This window comes from Thamnophis sirtalis, unplaced genomic scaffold, assembly GCF_051295495.1.
Source record: "Thamnophis sirtalis isolate CommonGarterSnake01/CBP01778 unplaced genomic scaffold, rThaSir2_p1.2 scaffold_11, whole genome shotgun sequence".
Taxonomy (NCBI): Eukaryota; Metazoa; Chordata; class Lepidosauria; order Squamata; family Natricidae; genus Thamnophis; species Thamnophis sirtalis.
Window position 1 is genome coordinate 46,934,357 of NW_028261391.1, and position 16,661 is coordinate 46,951,017.

The window sequence follows — 16,661 nt, forward strand, 5'->3', positions numbered from 1 at the left end:
AAAAATGAGGCACAGGGAGGCCAACCCCCTCCCCCCTTTTTTGCTATTTTACTCTTCTAAATTTAGGTGTGTCTTATAGTCAGGTGCATCTTATAATCCAAAAAATATGGTACATGTTAGAAAGGTCTTCCTGACAGAAAGAGCAGTTCCATGGTGGCTCCAAATAGCTAGAGGGGGTGAGTTTTTTTCACTGGGTGTATTCAAGAAGAGCCTAGATGGCCATTTGACTGAGATGCTTTACTTTGCAACAGAGCTTTCCAATGTAACACAGTAGAAGCCATAGATTTCCTGATTCTTCATATTGTATCTTGTTTTGGCTGAAAACTGCCAAACATAGGTAGCTTAGCTAGCTTAGCCTCTATATTGCATATAAGGATGAAGTCTTACCCAGGATATGATCCTGGTGTGTTGGCCAAAAATTGCTGAGTGCTATTTTTCAGTAATAAATGGGCATGACTTTTCTGAAGTGGTATTTTTATTGGAATGGATTCCCATCCTCCCTATTGTAGGGGAGTTTATGAAATGAAATGTGTTCCTGTTTCCATCTCAAAAATTGCATACAAGAAATTCTGTTGATCCCTTTTGGACTGGCCCCAGTTTAGTAGAAGAAAATCTGAAATGTTTTGACTTCCATATTTTGGCAAAAATGAATTCTTTAACAGTTCCAGATGTTTTAGTCATGGCAAAAAATGAAATTCATAACAAGCTTTTTGGGGCTGCAGGAATCTGAGTAATGCAGAACAATATTCTTTTAGTTTGTATCTAAAAAACAACTAGTTATCAAAGATTTGTGAATTAAACATTCATAACATGCATGACTTGGTGTGTATATGAATCACCCCAAAGTAACTTTCATATATAAAATTATTTGGCCATAAACTGATTTAAGCATCCTTCCTGTTTCCATATCTTTCCAGTGGTTGTTGGAGACAAATCTCTTTGCCCAAGTTTTCCCTGCATGAATGTTAAATTAATGGTTTCTGATTTATTTATTTTCATTTTCATCACACTTTTAATGAATATATTTTATTTTGTATGTATTGTTTTAATAATTGTACTATAAGATGCTTTGAGATGAGAATTGTACAGGAAGCAGTATTTAAAAAAATAATAAATAGAATACTCAAAAATCCATGAAATCAGAAGATTAGGAAGCACTAACATAGAGCGCAAACACAGGTTCAAAAAAATAGTTCTGTGCAATATAATTCAAAGGGACTGTCTATTTGGGGCTTAAAGTATCATTTTTAGGGTGTGAACAATTGCTGTAATTTATTACTGTTATGAAATACTTTAGAAGGAAATTTTAGTGTGAAATTAGGATTCATCATGAAGTTTAATTGTAATTGTCAATTGAATGTTTTCTTGTTTAAAAGTTAGAGTTAGAATTAGAATTAGAATGAATTAGTTGGAAGGAACCTTGGAGGTCTTCTGGTCCAGCCCCCTGCTCAAGCAGGAGAACTTATACTATTTCAGATAAGTGACTGTCTAGAGTCTAGAAACTCTTCTTAAAAACATCTAGTGATGGAGCATCCACGATTTCTGGAGGAAAGCTGTTCTACTGGTTAATTGTCCTCACTGTTAGGAAGTTTCTCCTTGATTCCAGTTTGCTTCTCTCTTTGGTTAGTTTTCAATCATTGTTTGTTGTCCTGTTCTCCGGTGCTTTGGAGAATAATTTGACCCCCTCTTCTTTGTGGCAGCCCCTCAAGTACTGGAATACTGCTATCTTGTCATCCCTAATTCTTCTTTTCTTTAGACTAGCCAAACTCAAATCCTGCAGGCTTTTCCCATATGTTTCAATCTCCAGGCCTTTGATCATCTCTTCTCTGAACTTTTTCCAAAGTCTCAACATCTTTTTTGTGATATGGTGACTAAAATTGGTTGCAATATTCCAGGTCTTACTAGGAATATTACTTACTTATTATAAAATACAAATCTGTATTTTATATTCTGTCACTATTACTGCCTGTTCATAGATAACATACTAACATGTAGATGATACTACATAAAATGACTTTTGGCATGATTCAGTTTATTAAGTTATAATTTATTTTAACAGTGATTTGTGGCATGGACACAGTGATTTGCTTCATGGGTAATCTTAAACCATAAATCATTGTTGCAATGCAGTGGCACATTACACTAAGTGTGATGTATCTGCCAGACACCAATAGCTGTAAAGCACTTAATCTAAAGTGTTACAGATTTGGCTCTGCTTTTGTTGCAAGTGATGTATCCCAGACAGAACTATCTTGTTAAAATTATACCATGTTTCCCCGAAAATACGACCTGTCCTGAAACTAATGCCTTGCCACATTTTTCACATGGGCAAAAATATAAGCCCACCCTGAAAATAAGCCCCCTGGACAACTCCCCTCCACTCACTGACCTAGAGGTATCCCCAAGGCGCCAAGCTGTGGAAGGGGGGGAAGGCATTCACGTTGCTTGGCACCTTCAGGATACCGCTAGGTTGGGGAGTGGCATTTGGGCTGGACAGAGGGGGAAGTTGCCAGGCGGCTGCTCCCTTGCGAGTGGGCTCCTGAAGATCCAGGCACAGCCACAGGGGCGAAGCAGCCATGAGGTGATCACGCTCACGAGCATCCGCCCGGCAAACCCCCTCTTCAGCTGGGCAGAGCGCCATTCACTGACCTAGGGAGTATCCCCAAGGCGCCAATGCACGTGGCGCTCTGCCGCTCCTCAGCTCCCGCGGCTTGGCACATTTGGGATACCACCTAGGTCAGTGCATGGAGCTCTGCCCGGCTGGAGAGGGGGGTTGTGCAAGTGCCTGTTCCGCCCCCAGCTCGCATGCCTCCCCATGCTCTGGCCCAGCCATCGCCGCACTCCGAGCATAACTTCTTCTCCAGCTTCCAAACTCCAAAACTCAGCTGCCGAGTCTTCCAGCAGCGGCCGCTCTAGGAGTGCGCTCTATGGTTGTGGGCCAGCTGCCGGACAGAGAATCTTCCGAACAGAGAGTCTTCCAGCAGCCAGCCCACAACCATAGAGCGCATTCCTACAGCTCGCTTACAAGGGAGCAGCTGCCCGGCAACCCCAAAACAATAAGCCTCCCCCTATAATAAGCCCAAGGCCATATTTCGTGGGGCAAAAGAAAATAAGACCCTGTCGTATTTTGGGGGAAACACGGTACTTATGTAGCTGTGCGTGTGCAATTGTTATTGATGTTGTATAGATAGTTCTCAACTTAAATCATAATTGAGACTGGAACCTCAGTAGCAAAATGATGCAGTCGTTAAGTGAGTTGTGATAAATTTTACCACCTTTTTGCTGTGTGACTTTTGAACAGTCACTAAACAAACTGTTGTAAGTTGAGGAATAGCTGTAACATATCTGTGATAATATGTTTTAAAGCTGATGATTAATAACTTGTTATGTGCAAGAATTCCTAGTGATGTGTTTGAGTATTTGAGAAAAAAGAACATTATAGTATAGTCTTTATTGTCATTGTACGTCATGTATACAATGAAATTGGTTATTATGATCAATTTGTCATTATATCAATTTATCAAATTGGTTTCTGCTTTAATTTTTTTAAATATTCAGTTAGTATATTCATATACATATATTCTGTCTGTCTGTCTATAATTATATAATTAGTCTTGTTAAAAATAAAATATTTGGTTGACTGTATCAGTAGCAGGCTTGAAGCTTTAAATACAGAGTAATGTAATCATCATTTAGCTGGCAGTGCCTATTTTACCCTTTGTTTTGCAATTCAGAATATATTATCCACAACTTTTTATTTCATTTTCTCTATACGTAGTTGTTGCAGTTCTGTTTCAAGGAGAAATAAAGTGAAATGTAAATGTTTTCAATTCATACCCATTTGTTTTGGTGTAGTTTTGTATATCTTAAACCTTTGGCCACATATCTTACAAAACCTGAATCTTTTATGCACTCCACCAAGGCATTTCAGCACATTCCTGTTCTTTGTTGGTGGTAGACCGCCCTGGAAGCCATGACCACCTTCATTTTTTGTTTTGCTTTAGTCTGATGGAGTATGCTTGGCTTTAAAAGTCAATTGTTTGAGGTAGCTAATTTGAGAAACAGCCCACCTATAAAGAAGCTGACATGAACTACTTAAACCCATACACAGTTCCTGGATCTAAAATACACTGACATTATTAAAAAACACTTTTTGTTGTTTGTTCTAAAAGCATGGAGAGATACTTGCTTTATATTTATAGCACAGTAGTTGAACTTAAAAGGACTGTTTTTAATAAGAGGAATGTGACTAAATTTAGCTCAGGGCAAAATCAGTCTGCAGCATACAGTATCTGCATTTGCTTCTTTGGGGAATAATCTCCTTTCTAGTGTAAAACAATTTTCCAATATAATGCAGGGAGAGAGGAAAAAGCTAATTATTAAAATTATTAAAAACAGTAAAGATAGACAGATTCTCATTTATCGTTTTTCAGTATTGCACATTGGCCCTCTGTTCCTTCCTGATTTCCTTTCTTTGAATTCTTTCCTCTTTGCATCTTTTTGCTATCCCAAGATACTATGAGCACAGCAGTGCTGGGGGACTGATAATTAGGAATTCCACTTCTGCTTTTATCAAGTCCTTAATTGTATTAACCCCTGGGAGGTTTGACAGCTATATGTGACTTCTGCTTGCTAGTAGTGAACTCATCATCCCCTCCTCCCCCTAACATAGCCACTTTGGAATATTAAAGACAATTGTGCTTTCTTTCTACAAGCAAACCCCGAGTTAAGAACAAGTTTTGTTCCTAAGTCTGTCTTTAACCTAGATTTGTATTTAAGTCAGAACAGGCTACTGTACCCATACTTCGACATAATAGGGATCAGGGGTGGGTTTCTCGCCCCGTTCCAACTGGTTCGGTTGGAACGGGGCCGGCGGCGTCTTCGTGCACGCGTGCGGTGCACGCATGCGTACTAGCGTCTGTGTGACACTCCAGCTGATCCTGGACGATCGCGCAGGCGCTGTATGCGTCCTGCGCATGCGTGGAAGCGCAGAACTCGTCAAAACCGGGTAAGGACTGCGAGCGGGCGCGCCCTTTGCCGTTCCCGGAAGTTACTTACTTCTGGGTTCGGCGACCAACCGGTTTGCAGGGACCGCCGCGAACCGGTTGAAACCCACCCCTGATAGGGATGGACATTGCAATTCAACCTCTAACAATCCTTTCCTAAGGCAATGCAATTCTTGAGAAAAAGAATGTTCTCTACTCCTGTTATCTCAATATTCCATTTGGCTATAGTGGCAGATTCCATGAATTTGTCGAATTTTCAGAAATGTATGATTTGGGAAACTTGAATTTAAGCTAGAGGGACAAGAGTGGCATTTGCAGTCATTGTACAATATAAAGATTAACTATTGTTGCTTAGAAATTCATAAGAGCTAGCTCTTGTCTTCCTTGTAGAAAATCCAGAAGGGCTACAAATCTATAACCCTTTCCTCCTTCTAAATCCATAGAATCAGAGAATCTGTTTGTTAATTTGATTGCTTGATTGTTAATTTGATCTTCATTGGACTAAATGGATACAGCTACACGTATCCTTTAAAGATCAAAGCACTAATTTCATGACTTTTAAAATCTTGATATAAAATGAACTTGGTATCTTTGTAGAATAGAGAAAAGTCCTCTTGCTGAAGAACTAAGTCATTGCAATTTTGTCTGCTGCAGTAACTATTGATAGAATTGTTCTATCTAAGATTGTTCTATCTAATGGATGAATAACCATTTTATAGCAGCATGGAAACTAATGAATTATCAAAGTTATTAGTAGATAAAAAGTAAATGTTCTGCATAAATTCCTCTAAGCTCATCCACTTTTATAATCTGCAGTTTTCTTGATGGGATGCCGTTGAAACTTGGGAGCCATTCTAAACTGACAGATACTGTTTAATTAAGCTTTGTTTTATTTTTACCGTCATTATAATTTAGCTTTCCATTGTTCTAACTTTCATTAGTTACTAATAGTTTTTATTTATTCATGTGTATTGCACATATTTTAACTTATCAATATTTTTGTAGATTTTTGATAAACTACTGTGAATTTGTATTGATACAGAGGAATGCTAGTAAAATAAGTAGAATAAATGAACAGTGGAATTCTAAGCTTATATTCCGAACCTTTCTTATGAAACCTTTTGTGGTTAATTTCCTTCAGGTTTACTGGACCAGATGGGCCAAGTGGTTTTGGATTTGAGCTGACATTTCGACTTAAGCGTGAAACTGGAGAATCTGCACCACCCACTTGGCCAGCAGAGTTAATGCAAGGCTTAGCCAGATATGTCTTCCAATCAGGTATAATTTAAATGTTTACTTTAAACTAGGGGTTCCCCCCCAATAATTAGCTCTGGTTCTAGCTCCTTTTTCATAGATATTTCATTAATTTGAATTTTGCTTAATTTGTCTGAAAGATGAAACTCATATTTTTTATTTTGATAAAACAAATTAGAGGCTATCACTTGCACTAGTAAGAAATCTGGAAACTGTTCATGATTTAGGAATAAAGATGTTGAATACTGGTTTCAGTTGAATAGTGGTATCCAGATATTATTATTATACAACTGTATCACAGCAGCCAGTTGTTTCGTCGGATTTGGCATTGGTTACTAGTCGGGCCCCACCCAGGAGCCTAGGACATCGTAACGTATTTTCGTAATACGCGTGCAGATCCAAGCAGTGCGGCTTTTTGCATTTGACTGATGGTGATTTTGTCAATTTTTAACTGTTTTAAATGTAATTCCAGTGCTTTTGGAATAGCACCCAGTGTGCCAATTACCACTGGAATTACCACTGCTGGTTTGTACCATAGTCGTTGAATTTTGATTTTTAAGTCCTGGTATTTTTGCGATTTTTTCATGTTCCTTCTCGGCGACCCTGCTATCACCTGGTATTGCGATGTCTATGATTGTGACCTTATTTTTCTCAACCAGTGTGATGTCTGGTGTATTATGCGCCAGTATTTTGTCCGTTTGTATACGGAAATCCCACAAGATCTTGACCATCTGATTTTCAATGACTTTTTCAGGCTGATGTTCCCACCAATTTGTTGCTGTTTTAATATTATAATTTTTGCACAAATTCCAATGGATCATTTGTGCTACTGAATTGTGCTGCAACTTATAATCAGTCTGCGCGATTTTTTTACAGCAGCTGAGTATGTGATCAACAGTTTCGTCAGCTTCTTTGCAAAGTCTGCATTTGGCATCATCAGAGGATTTTTCGATTTTGGCCTTAATGGCATTTGTGCGGATAGCTTGTTCTTGCGCAGCCAGGATTAGTGACTCTGTTTCTTTCTTTAATATACCTGTTGTTAACCATAACCAAGTTTGTTCACTGTCCACTTTATCTTTTATTTTTTCCAGAAATTGGCCATGCAGTGCTTTGTTCTGCCAACTCTCCATTCTTGATTTTATCACATCTTTTCTGTATTCTTGTTTTTGTTCTTTACTTCAATTAATAGATGTTCTTGACTTTCTTTTAAATAATCAGCCAGTGCATGTTTTTCTTCTTCAACTGTTTGCTTCACTTGTAATAATCCTCTGCCACCTGATTTTCGGGGCAGGTACAGTCTATCAGTATCACCACGTGGATGTAAACTGTAGTGCATTGTCATTAGTTTCCTGGTTTTTCGGTCTAAAATGTCCAAATCAGCTTGTGCCCAGTTAACTATACCAGCTGTGTATCTTATAACTGGTATTGCCAAGGTATTTATGGCCTTGATTGTATCTTCTGATTAGCCGATCTATGGTTTTGTTGTTTTTAAGCCGTTGCTCATGGATGTTCTTTAAGTTACTAGCATCTGCCCTTAATTTTTTGACTTTTTGTTCTAATCGGATTTTCCACTTTGGCTTTGATGCTTTTTCTGTTGTGTGACTAGGTACTTTGATTTTAATGCCTAGTTCATTAGTGACTATTACAGCTGCGCTGTACATTAACTGGTTCGTTTCCAAGATGGATCCCGATTCAATTGTTGAAAACACTGCATTAACCATTTTCATGATAGGCGCCAAAATTTTCTTAGGCACAGTTTTTAGTGATGGTAAACGTTGCCTTTCCTCATTAAGCAGAAAATGCTCCTTGATCTTATCCTTCAATTCTTTTCGTTTTTGAGTTAGTTCATCAGTTGGTTCAGTGATAACTGGTTCTAGTGGTGGTGATGTTATTTCCTCCCCGAGAGCTTCTTCTGGGAGTTCTACTATAACGTCTTTAGTTGTGTCTTGAATATCAGTTATTTCCGCTTGTGATATTGTTTTTTGGGTTTTGCAATTTGCCTGAATTTCCTCATGTTCAACTTCACTAAACACTTTATATTATTATTATTATACAATTGTATCACAGCGGCCAGTTGTTTCGCCGGATTTGGCATTGGTTACTAGTCGGGCCCCACCCAGGGGCCTAGGACGTCGTAACGTATTTTCGTAATATGCGTGCAGATCCAAGCAGTGCGGCTTTTTGCATTTGACTGATGGTGATTTTGTCAATTTTTAACTGTTTTAAATGTAATTCCAGTGCTTTTGGAATAGCACCCAGTGTGCCAATTACCACTGGAATTACCACTGCTGGTTTGTGCCATAGTCGTTGAATTTCGATTTTTAAGTCCTGGTATCTTGCGATTTTTTCATGTTCCTTCTCGGCGACCCTGCTATCACCTGGTATTGCGATGTCTATGATTGTGACCTTATTTTTCTCAACCAGTGTGATGTCTGGTGTATTATGCGCCAGTATTTTGTCGGTTTGTATACGGAAATCCCACAAGATCTTGACCATCTGATTTTCGGTGACTTTTTCAGGCTGATGTTCCCACCAGTTTGTTGCTGTTTTAATATTATAATTTTTGCACAAATTCCAATGGATCATTTGTGCTACTGAATTGTGCCGCAATTTATAATCAGTCTGCGCGATTTTTTTACAGCAGCTGAGTATGTGATCAACAGTTTCGTCAGCTTCTTTGCAAAGTCTGCATTTGGCATCATCAGAGGATTTTTCGATTTTGGCCTTAATGGCATTTGTGCGGATAGCTTGTTCTTGCGCAGCCAGGATTAGTGACTCTGTTTCTTTCTTTAATGTACCTGTTTTTAACCATAACCAAGTTTGTTCACTGTCCACTTTATCTTTTATTTTTTCCAGAAATTGACCATGCAGTGCTTTGTTCTGCCAACTCTCCATTCTTGATTTTATCACATCTTTTCTGTATTCTTGTTTTGTCTGTTGGGCCTTCAGTAGATTTTTGTTCTTTACTTCGATTAATAGATGTTCTTGAGTGTCTTTTAAATAATCAGCCAGTGCATGTTTTTCTTCTTCAACTGTTTGCTTCACTTGTAATAATCCTCTGCCACCTGATTTTCGGGGCAGATATAGTCTATCAGTATCACCACGTGGATGTAAACTGTAGTGCATTGTCATTAGTTTCCTGGTTTTTCGGTCCAAAAGGTCCAAATCAGCTTGTGTCCAGTTAACTATGCCAGCTGTGTATCTTATAACTGGTATTGCCCAGGTATTTATGGCCTTGATTGTATTTCCACCATTCAATTTAGATTTCAAAATTTTCCTAACTCTGTTGGTGTACTCTCGCCTGACAATAGTTTTTACTTCTCCATGCTTGATGTTATCCAACTGCAGAATGCCTAAGTATTTGTAGGCTTCATTTTCTTTGCATTTAATTAGTTGGCCATTGGGCATTTCAATTCCCTCAGATGCAGTGATTTTGCCCCTTTTTATGGATACAGTGGCGCATTTTTCCATGCCAAACTGCATTGAAATATCGGTGCTGAATACTCGGACTGTATTTGTCAATGATTGGATTTCTATTTCTGACTTTCCATAGAGTTTCAAATCATCCATATATAGTAAATGCGAAATTTTTTCAGCTTTTTTGGCTGTTTGGTAGCCTAATTTCATTTTTTTTAAGATTACTGATAGTGGGATCATTGCGATGATGAACAGAAGAGGTGAAAGTGAATCACCCTGGAAAATTCCTCGCTTGATATTAACCATTCCGTAGCTCTCATTCCCTACTGCCAACTCAGTTCTCCATTGTTTCATTGCCTTTTCAGTAAAGGATGTAATATTTTTGCTAATGCCAGTTGTTTCTAAGCATTTTATGATCCAACTATGTGGCAGTGAGTCAAATGCCTTTTTGTAATCAATCCAGACCATATTCAAGTTCGTTTTTCTGTTCTTACAATTTTCTAATATCATTTTATCAATTAGAAGCTGATCTTTTGTGCCCCTGCTCCTTCTTTTGTTGCCTTTTTGCTCGACTGGCAAGATGTTGTTTGTTTCCAAATAATCCCTCATGTTATCTGCAATAATGCCTGTGAGTAATTTGAAGGTTGTTGGTAAGCATGTTATTGGTCTATAGTTTTCAGGTGTTGTTCCTTTAGTTGGATCTTTCTGAATCAAGTATGTTTTTCCAGTTGTCAACCATTCATCAATTTGGCCCTTTTGTAAAATTTCATTCAGTTGCCTGGCCAATATTGCATGTAAACTGGTCAGATATTTGAGCCAGAAACCATGTAATTGGTCCTTTCCAGGTGATGTCCAATTCTTTACCTTTTTAACTCGATTTTTGATCATCTCAGTTGTTATTTCTAATATTTGCATTTGTTTGTTGCCAATGCTTTTCTCAAAGTCATGTATCCACTTTGCTTCCTTGTTGTAGTCCTTTGCATTTTCCCACAATTCTTTCCAGAATTCAACTGTGGCCTGCTTTTCTGGTTTTTCACTTTTGGTGTCACCATTCACATTAAGACTTTGATAAAAACGCCGTTGGTCTGATCGAAATTGCTGATTTTGTTTATATTGGATGATTCGTGCCTCATATCTTTCAATTTTTCTAGCTGTTGCTGTTATCTGCTGTTTTACAATCTCTACAGCTTCATTGATGTTTCTTGTATCCAATCTATATCTTCTGATTAGCCGATCTATGATTTTGTTGTTTTTAAGCCGTTGCTCATTCATGTTCTTTAAGTTACTAGCATCTGCCCTTAATTTTTTTATTCTTTGCTCTAAACGGATTTTCCACTTTGGCTTTGATGCTTTTTCTGTTGTGTGACTAGGTACTTTAATTTTAATGCCTAGTTCATTAGTGACTATTACAGCTGCACTGTACATTAACTGGTTTGTTTCCAAGATTATTGGAATTATTATTATTATTATTATTATTATACAATTGTATCACAGCGGCCAGTTGTTTCGCCGGATTTGGCATTGGTTACTAGTCGGGCCCCACCCAGGGGCCTAGGACGTCGTAACGTATTTTCGTAATATGCGTGCAGATCCAAGCAGTGCGGCTTTTTGTATTTGACTGATGGTGATTTTGTCAATTTTTAACTGTTTTAAATGTAATTCCAGTGCTTTTGGAATAGCACCCAGTGTGCCAATTACCACTGGAATTACCACTGCTGGTTTGTGCCATAGTCGTTGAATTTCGATTTTTAAGTCCTGGTATCTTGCGATTTTTTCATGTTCCTTCTCGGCGACCCTGCTATCACCTGGTATTGCGATGTCTATGATTGTGACCTTATTTTTCTCAACCAGTGTGATGTCTGGTGTATTATGCGCCAGTATTTTGTCGGTTTGTATACGGAAATCCCACAAGATCTTGACCATCTGATTTTCGGTGACTTTTTCAGGCTGATGTTCCCACCAGTTTGTTGCTGTTTTAATATTATAATTTTTGCACAAATTCCAATGGATCATTTGTGCTACTGAATTGTGCCGCAATTTATAATCAGTCTGCGCGATTTTTTTACAGCAGCTGAGTATGTGATCAACAGTTTCGTCAGCTTCTTTGCAAAGTCTGCATTTGGTATCATCAGAGGATTTTTCGATTTTGGCCTTAATGGCATTTGTGCGGATAGCTTGTTCTTGCGCAGCCAGGATTAGTGACTCTGTTTCTTTTTTTAATGTACCTGTTTTTAACCATAACCAAGTTTGTTCACTGTCCACTTTATCTTTTATTTTTTCCAGAAATTGACCATGCAGTGCTTTATTCTGCCAACTCTCCATTCTTGATTTTATCACATCTTTTCTGTATTCTTGTTTTGTCTGTTGGGCCTTCAGTACATTTTTGTTCTTTACTTCGATTAATAGATGTTCTTGACTTTCTTTTAAATAATCAGCCAGTGCATGTTTTTCTTCTTCAACTGTTTGCTTCACTTGTAATAATCCTCTGCCACCTGATTTTCGGGGCAGATATAGTCTATCAGTATCACCACGTGGATGTAAACTGTAGTGCATTGTCATTAGCTTCCTGGTTTTTCGGTCCAAAAGGTCCAAATCAGCTTGTGTCCAGTTAACTATGCCAGCTGTGTATCTTATAACTGGTATTGCCCAGGTATTTATGGCTTTGATTGTATTTCCACCATTCAATTTAGATTTCAAAATTTTCCTAACTCTGTTGGTGTACTCTCGTCTGACAATAGTTTTTACTTCTCCATGCTTGATGTTATCCAACTGCAGAATGCCTAAGTATTTGTAGGCTTCATTTTCTTTGCATTTAATTAGTTGGCCATTGGGCATTTCAACTCCCTCAGATGCAGTGATTTTGCCCCTTTTTATGGATACAGTGGCGCATTTTTCCATGCCAAACTGCATTGAAATATCGGTGCTGAATACTCGGACTGTATTTGTCAATGATTGGATTTCTATTTCTGACTTTCCATAGAGTTTCAAATCATCCATATATAGTAAATGCGAAATTTTTTCAGCTTTTTTGGCTGTTTGGTAGCCTAATTTCATTTTTTTTAAGATTACTGATAGTGGGATCATTGCGATGATGAAGAGAAGAGGTGAAAGTGAATCACCCTGGAAAATTCCTCGCTTGATATTAACCATTCCGTAGCTCTCATTCCCTACTGCCAACTCAGTTCTCCATTGTTTCATTGCCTTTTCAGTAAAGGATGTAATATTTTTGCTAATGCCAGTTGTTTCTAAGCATTTTATGATCCAACTATGTGGCAGTGAGTCAAATGCCTTTTTGTAATCAATCCAGACCATATTCAAGTTCGTTTTTCTGTTCTTACAATTTTCTAATATCATTTTATCAATTAGAAGCTGATCTTTTGTGCCCCTGCTCCTTCTTTTGTTGCCTTTTTGCTCTACTGGCAAGATGTTGTTTGTTTCCAAATAATCCCTCATGTTATCTGCAATAATGCCTGTGAGTAATTTGAAGGTTGTTGGCAAGCATGTTATTGGTCTATAGTTTTCAGGTGTTGTTCCTTTAGTTGGATCTTTCTGAATCAAGTATGTTTTTCCAGTTGTCAACCATTCATCAATTTGGCCCTTTTGTAAAATTTCATTCAGTTGCCTGGCCAATATTGCATGTAAACTGGTCAGATATTTGAGTCAGAAACCATGTAATTGGTCCTTTCCAGGTGATGTTCAATTCTTTACCTTTTTAACTCGATTTTTGACCATCTCAGTTGTTATTTCTAATACTTGCATTTGTTTGTTGCCAATGCTTTTCTCAAAGTCATGTATCCACTTTGCTTCCTTGTTGTAGTCCTTTGCATTTTCCCACAATTCTTTCCAGAATTCAACTGTGGCCTGCTTTTCTGGTTTTTCACTTTTGGTGTCACCATTCATATTAAGACTTTGATAAAAACGCCGTTGGTCTGATCGAAATTGCTGATTTTGTTTATATTGGATGATTCGTGCCTCATATCTTTCAATTTTTCTAGCTGTTGCTGTTATCTGCTGTTTTACAATCTCTACAGCTTCATTGATGTTTCTTGTATCCAATCTATATCTTATGATTAGCCGATCTATGATTTTGTTGTTTTTAAGTCGTTGCTCATGCATGTTCTTTAAGTTACTAGCATCTGCCCTTAATTTTTTGATTTTTTGTTCTAAACGGATTTTCCACTTTGGCTTTGGTGCTTTTTCTGTTGTGTGACTAGGTACTTTAATTTTAATGCCTAGTTCATTAGTGACTATTACAGCTGCGCTGTACATTAACTGGTTTGTTTCCAAGATGGATCCCGGTTCAATTGTTGAAAACACTGCATTAACCATTTTCATGATAGGGGCCAAAATTTTCTTAGGCACAGTTTTTAGTGATGGTAAACGTTGCCTTTCCTCATTAAGCAGAAAATGTTCCATGATCTTATCCTTCAATTCTTTTTGTTTTTGAGTTAGTTCATCAGTTGGTTCAATGATAACTGGTTCTAGTGGTGGTGATGTTATTTCCTCCCCAAGAGCTTCTTCTGGGAGTTCTACTATAGTGTCTTTAGTTGTGTCTTGAATATCAGTTATTTCCGCTTGTGATATTGTTTTTTGGGTTTTGCAATTTGCCTGAATTTCCTCATGTTCAACTTCACTAAACACTTTATTCCGTATAATAAATCGCCTTTGATCTGCTAGTCGTTGTTCACTAACATTTGAATCTGGATATTGTTGTTTCCATAATTCATACATTCGCTTTAAATATCCTCTTTTTTCTGGCTCTGAGTTGTAGTAACAGGCCATTATGGCACGGTTTTCATCTGCACTATATTTTTGTCGTTTTGTTGGCTGGTCCACTTGTAGCCCACTTGTCGACGGATGTCCAGGGACCCCAACATCCGCCGCGGCCCTTGTTAACCCGCGCGACGACCGATGCGGTATGGAATTCTTATTCGTTTTTTTCACCATATTGTATGGGTTGGCGGGGGGTTTTTTTACGGGACCAGATGCCAACCTGATCCCAACCTTCCTCCTTTCTCATCCGGGCTTGGGACCGGCAACGGCGGAGTTATTATTATTATTATTATTATTATTATTATTATTATTATTATTACATTTTGTAGTAGTTTTGTAACTGCATGTTTTTCAACTTAGAATGTCTCTGCTGTCTATTTTTGTTTACAAATTGGTTTTCTCTGATAGTTTGAGATTTCTATATTATCAACTAAAATCCCAACAACCAATAAATTAATCAGTTCCCACCCTTCTTCTTAATTATTGGTTAGAAATTAGTTATTTTTCATCTGAAGACATCTTTCTTTTACTGAAGCCTCATGTGCTAAGAAATCTCATTCGTTCTTATATTACTTTTGCTTTATTCAGATAAATATTTTTATTTTGTATTTTTCTTTTAAATCCCATTTTGGTATCTATTACTTTGTAGTCTCTATAGTCAGCTAATAGGCAATTCCTATCTTTTACTGAACTTTTTATGGCATTCACATAAAAAAAAACCCTGGATGTTTTGTACTATTTAAATTGGCTTTTGCTTCAAAAGCTTTATCTGTTTTTACATTGAATCTCAATAGCAGTAGCCTTCTGTGATTCAGTGTTCTCAAGCCGCAGCAGTATTTTCTTCCTGTGTACCAAGTATATGTTGAAGTAATGATTGTTTTGACCTCTGAACAAGAAGTTCATGTTTCAAATTTACCTTTCAGTAGTTATTGAGTTAATCTTTTTAATTTTGCATTCAAGTGAATTGTAATCTTGATCATTTTAAGTATTGGGGGTGCAGTTCTTTGGAAACACATTCAAATTGCTTCAATTATTACTTGAATCTGTGGCATCTTTGTTGGAAGTAGACTTTAATACAAGAATATTGAAAATGCTATTGTAAAAATATTGTATAGTTGAATAACTGAATAACAAAAGTATTACAAACAACATAAAGCACCTCAGTTCTGCGAATGGGAAAAATGTCACGAAATGTCACATGGCGGCAATATGACATGGCAAGTTTGACACCCATGTTCTAGAAAATAATATTTTTGGTTCTGTTGCTTATACTAAACATTTTCTCATATAATGCAGTAAAAGATAGGTAACATTCTAACATGAACCATATTTTTCGGAGTATAAGACGCACCAGAGTATAAGACATACCCAGGTTTTGAAGAGGCAATTTTTTTAAAAAAGTAGGTAGGTAGATAGAGGGATAGAGAGGGAGAGAAAGAGAGAGAAATACAGTAGATAGGTAGGGAGAGAGTGTGTATAGGTAGGTAGGTAGGTAGGGGGATAGAGAGAGAGAAATAGAGAGAGATAGAGAGAAATACAGTAGATAGGGAGAGAGAGAGAGACAGTAGGTTGATAGGTAGATAAAGGGATAGAGAGAGAGAGAGAAATACAGTAGAAATACAGTAGGTAGGTAGGTAGGTAGGTAGGTAGGTAGAGAGAGTGTAGATAGGTAGGTAGGGAGAGAAAAATAGAAATACAGTAGATAGGGGGAGAGAGAGAGTAGGTAGGTTGGTAGATAGATAAAGGGATAGAGAGAGAGAGAAAGAGAGAGAGAGAAATACAGTAGATAGGGAGAGAGAGTAGGTAAGTTAGTAGGTAGAGGGATAGAGAGAGAAAAATAGAGAGAGAGAAATACAGTAGATAGGGGGAGAGAGAGAGTAGGTAGGTATATAAGTAGATAAAGGGAGAGAGAGAGAGAAATACAGTAGGTAGGTAGGGAGAGAGAGAGTAGTTAGGTAGGTAGGTACTAGGTAGGTAGGTAGATAAAGGGATAGAGAGAGAGAGAGAGAGAGAGAGAGAGAGAGAAGGAGAGAGGGAGAGAGAGAGAGAGATTAATACAGTAGGTAGATAGGGAGAGAGAGAGAGAGAGAGAGAGTAGGTAGGTAGGTAGGTAGATGTTTCCAGGTGTATTTATCCATGTGCTGGAGAAGGAAATCGCTGACAACCTGTAGCACCTAAAACTCATCAATTACTCTAACTAAGCAGCTTTCC

At 37.8% G+C, this 16,661-nt stretch overlaps 1 protein-coding gene across 4 annotated transcripts in view; it reads left to right on the forward strand.

Moving 5' to 3' along the window:
• SUFU (SUFU negative regulator of hedgehog signaling) overlaps window positions 1-16,661 on the forward strand; it is an 87,586-nt gene that overhangs the window by 8,254 nt on the left and 62,671 nt on the right. For all 4 annotated transcript variants that reach the window (XM_087725759.1, XM_014073177.2, XM_087725758.1 and 1 more), the window contains exon 3: window positions 6,148-6,284. In XM_087725759.1, coding sequence (XP_087581885.1) covers window positions 6,148-6,284 — 137 coding nt within the window. The remainder of the gene's footprint in view (window positions 1-6,147; window positions 6,285-16,661) is intronic.